The sequence below is a fragment of the Gekko japonicus genome, unplaced genomic scaffold (genome assembly GCF_001447785.1).
Source record: "Gekko japonicus isolate JY-2015 unplaced genomic scaffold, Gekko_japonicus_V1.1 scaffold880, whole genome shotgun sequence".
NCBI lineage: Eukaryota > Metazoa > Chordata > Lepidosauria > Squamata > Gekkonidae > Gekko > Gekko japonicus.
In genome coordinates, this window is record NW_015170917.1 from 251,547 (window position 1) to 254,607 (window position 3,061).

At 42.5% G+C, this 3,061-nt stretch overlaps 1 protein-coding gene across 1 annotated transcript in view; it reads right to left on the reverse strand.

The window, feature by feature from the left end:
• Nucleotides 1–326: 326 nt before the first annotated feature.
• RPF2 (ribosome production factor 2 homolog) overlaps nucleotides 327–3,061 on the reverse strand; it is a 30,226-nt gene continuing 27,491 nt past the window's right edge. The window contains exon 10 of the mRNA XM_015418754.1: nucleotides 327–1,337. Within this exon, the coding sequence (XP_015274240.1) occupies nucleotides 1,161–1,337 (177 nt within the window). The 3' untranslated portion in view covers nucleotides 327–1,160. The remainder of the gene's footprint in view (nucleotides 1,338–3,061) is intronic.

A 3,061-nucleotide genomic window follows, 5' to 3' on the forward strand; every position in this document is an offset into this window, starting at 1 on the left:
AATTCCTCTCAGATCCCTAGTTTACTCATCACTCAGCTCTAACAAGTTGAAATAGACACAAAGAGTGGCTTGGTCACTACCAGACATAATTGCCTTCTTTTAGGCATTTTATTTGTATTATTAATCAAGAAGCTATGCAATGTGTGAGGGGGTCGACCTTGAATTCATTTGTTCTCTGCATACAAGCGTGACACACCTACTGCTATCTCCTGCATTGCTCCATCTTTTGGCCTTTGTTAAGTGTATGCATATTCTTTTTCTTCTGTTCTCTCACGTGTGTGTGTGTGTGTGAGTGTGTGAGTGTGTGTATGTGTGTGTGTGTGTGTGAGAGAGAGAGAGAGAGAGAGAGAGAGAGAGAGAGAGAGAGAGAGAGAGAGAGAGACCACTCCATGTAGCTGATTAAAGTTTAAGTAACAAATGTATTGTAGCATTCTTTTTAAAACACAACTGAAAATTTAAGGTGCTACTGTTTCCCCCCAGAAATGATCATTTAGTGACAGAATGTGAGAAACAGTACAAGGCTTTCCCACAAAGAGTAAGACCTGTGCCTCCCAGACACTATTAAACTCATGCTGCAATTCAATTTTCAGACTTGGTGGGTGCTGGGCCTTGTATCTGATGTTGTATTGTAGCATGTGATAGTTCACATGAAGATGAAATCTGCAGCTATTCCTTAAGGGTGTCTGATGTTCTAGTGATGTCTGAGTGATGCAGGACCATGAGGCACAATGACTTTATGCTTTCTGCATTTCTTTGTAGTATTCTTTTGTATATTCCTTACTAGCAAGATAAGAAAAAATGTCCCCCTCCCAATGAGGGAAGATATCACAAAGAAAGTGTAGAGAAACAGTCGCTTCATAACATTCTTATGTTCAAAGTGATATGCTCATTTTTGTCAGGAACACACTCCCTTAAAGTTTAGAAGGACATCTCATGAATTTATTTTTCAATTACTTAGAAAACAAATATATTTTAATATTTTCAGCGACAATACTTTAAAAGCATAAATGACCACAAGGATCATGGATGCCACTGCATTGAGAAAAGGTGGTTCAAACCAGTCACTTGTTCAAACCAATCACTGAATTTAAATTTAGGAATATATGGTGTTTAAAATCAGAACAGCATCAATGTCAAGTACTCAGACCAGTTTCACTTTATCATCCCAACTTTGCTTTCTTTGGACTGTGTTCATTTCCAGTCTTCATTTCAGCTGGCCTTTTCTTTAACCCTTTCATTTTTCTAGTCTGCAGTTTATCCAGATCCTGTTTCTGCATATGGATCCGTCCATATTTTGTACCAAATGCATCATGGGAGATATTTTTCTTCTTTTTTGGCTAGAGGTAAAAAAAAGCAGAATTCATTTTCCTGGGTTGTAGTGACCAGAAGTATTGTACAAACACCAGTTTCCAAACATCATCATTCACTGCAGTTTTAAAGCAGCTGCATATAAAATTCAAACTAGTTCTGGAAAACTGCATTGAGTCCCACCAAATTCTATTTCAGAACTCAAGAAGTAGTGATCCATTGAGCACACAGAAACACACACAGAAACAATAAACTTATCATAACCTATATTTACCCTATCACCTTAATAACAATTAACTTAAAGCAACAACCACTAGTGACCACTTGAGCAGTACACAGAGAAGCCCAAATTCATCAATACTGAACAAAATTCCAAATATCCCTATTGTCAAGTTTCAGTGAGAAAACTGTATATTGCAGCCCAAAGCAAAATCTTGTTGATTTAAAACACTGTCCTGGCATAAGTTCTGATGAGTGAGATGCCATCAAGGATCCCACTACAAGTTGGTCACATTTTAAAATACTATGAATCCATGCCATTAGTGACAGAGACTCCAATATCTACATTCAGCAATTGCCATTGATCTAATGATTCTAAGGTGTTGAATTTGCTTTCTGGATCAATAGAATACCTAACATGGGGGCTGGCTTAAAGGGAAGCACAGGGGGGGGGGGTGTTAGAGGTTTCCATATCCTCATCAAAGGCTCCTGATTAAGCTCAAAAATAATGGGATAGAAGGACAAGTCCTTTTATGGATCAAAAACAGGCTAATTAATAGAAAACAGAGAGTGAGTATAAATGGACAATTTTCTCAGTGGAGGGAGGTAAGCAGTGGGGTACCACAGGGATCAGTACTTGGTCCACTGCTTTTTAACTTGTTCATTAATGATTTGGAGATGGGAGTAAGCAATGAAGTGGCTAAATTTGCGGATGATACAAAGTTGTTCAGGGTGGTGAAAACCAGTGAGGATTGTGAGGCACTCCAAAGGAATCTGTCAAGGATGGGCGAGTGGGCGTCAACATGGCAGATGGGGTTCAATGTGGCCAAGTGCAAGGTGATGCACATTGGAGCCAAAAATTGTGGTGTTGTTAGACCTGTCGGCTGCGTTTGACACGGTCGACCACCAGCTGCTGACCCACCACCTCGCCGACGATTTCAGGGGCTTGCCCTTCAATGATTTGCCTCTTTCCTGCAAGGTCGGGGACAAAGGGTGGTTCTCGGGGACCGGCGCTCCCGTAGGTATCCCCTTGAGTGTGGGGTGCCGCAGGGAGCAGTGTTGTCCCCGATGCTATTTAATATCTATATGCGCCCCCTTGCCCAGATTGCCCGGAGTTATGGGCTTGGGTGTCATCAGTATGCAGATGACACCCAGCTCTATCTGATGCTGGGTGGCCGGTCGAACTCGAGTCTCGATGACCTTCATCGGGCATTAGAAGCTGTGGCTGGTTGGCTCCGGCTGAGCCGACTGAAACTAAACCCGACGAAGACGGAGATCCTGGGCCTGAGTCGGAGTGGGACGGGGTTAGGGCTCCCTCTCCCGACCTTTGATGGGGTACCTTTGGTGCCAGCTTCTGGGGTTCGGAGTTTGGGGGTGCTTCTGGACTACGGATAAAAGGAAGTACTTCTTCACCCAAAGAGTGATTAACACATGGAATTCACTGCCACAGGAAGTGGTGGTGGCTACAAGCATGGACGGCTTCAAAAGGGAATTAGATAAGCATATGGAGCAGAGGTCCATCAGTGGCTATTAG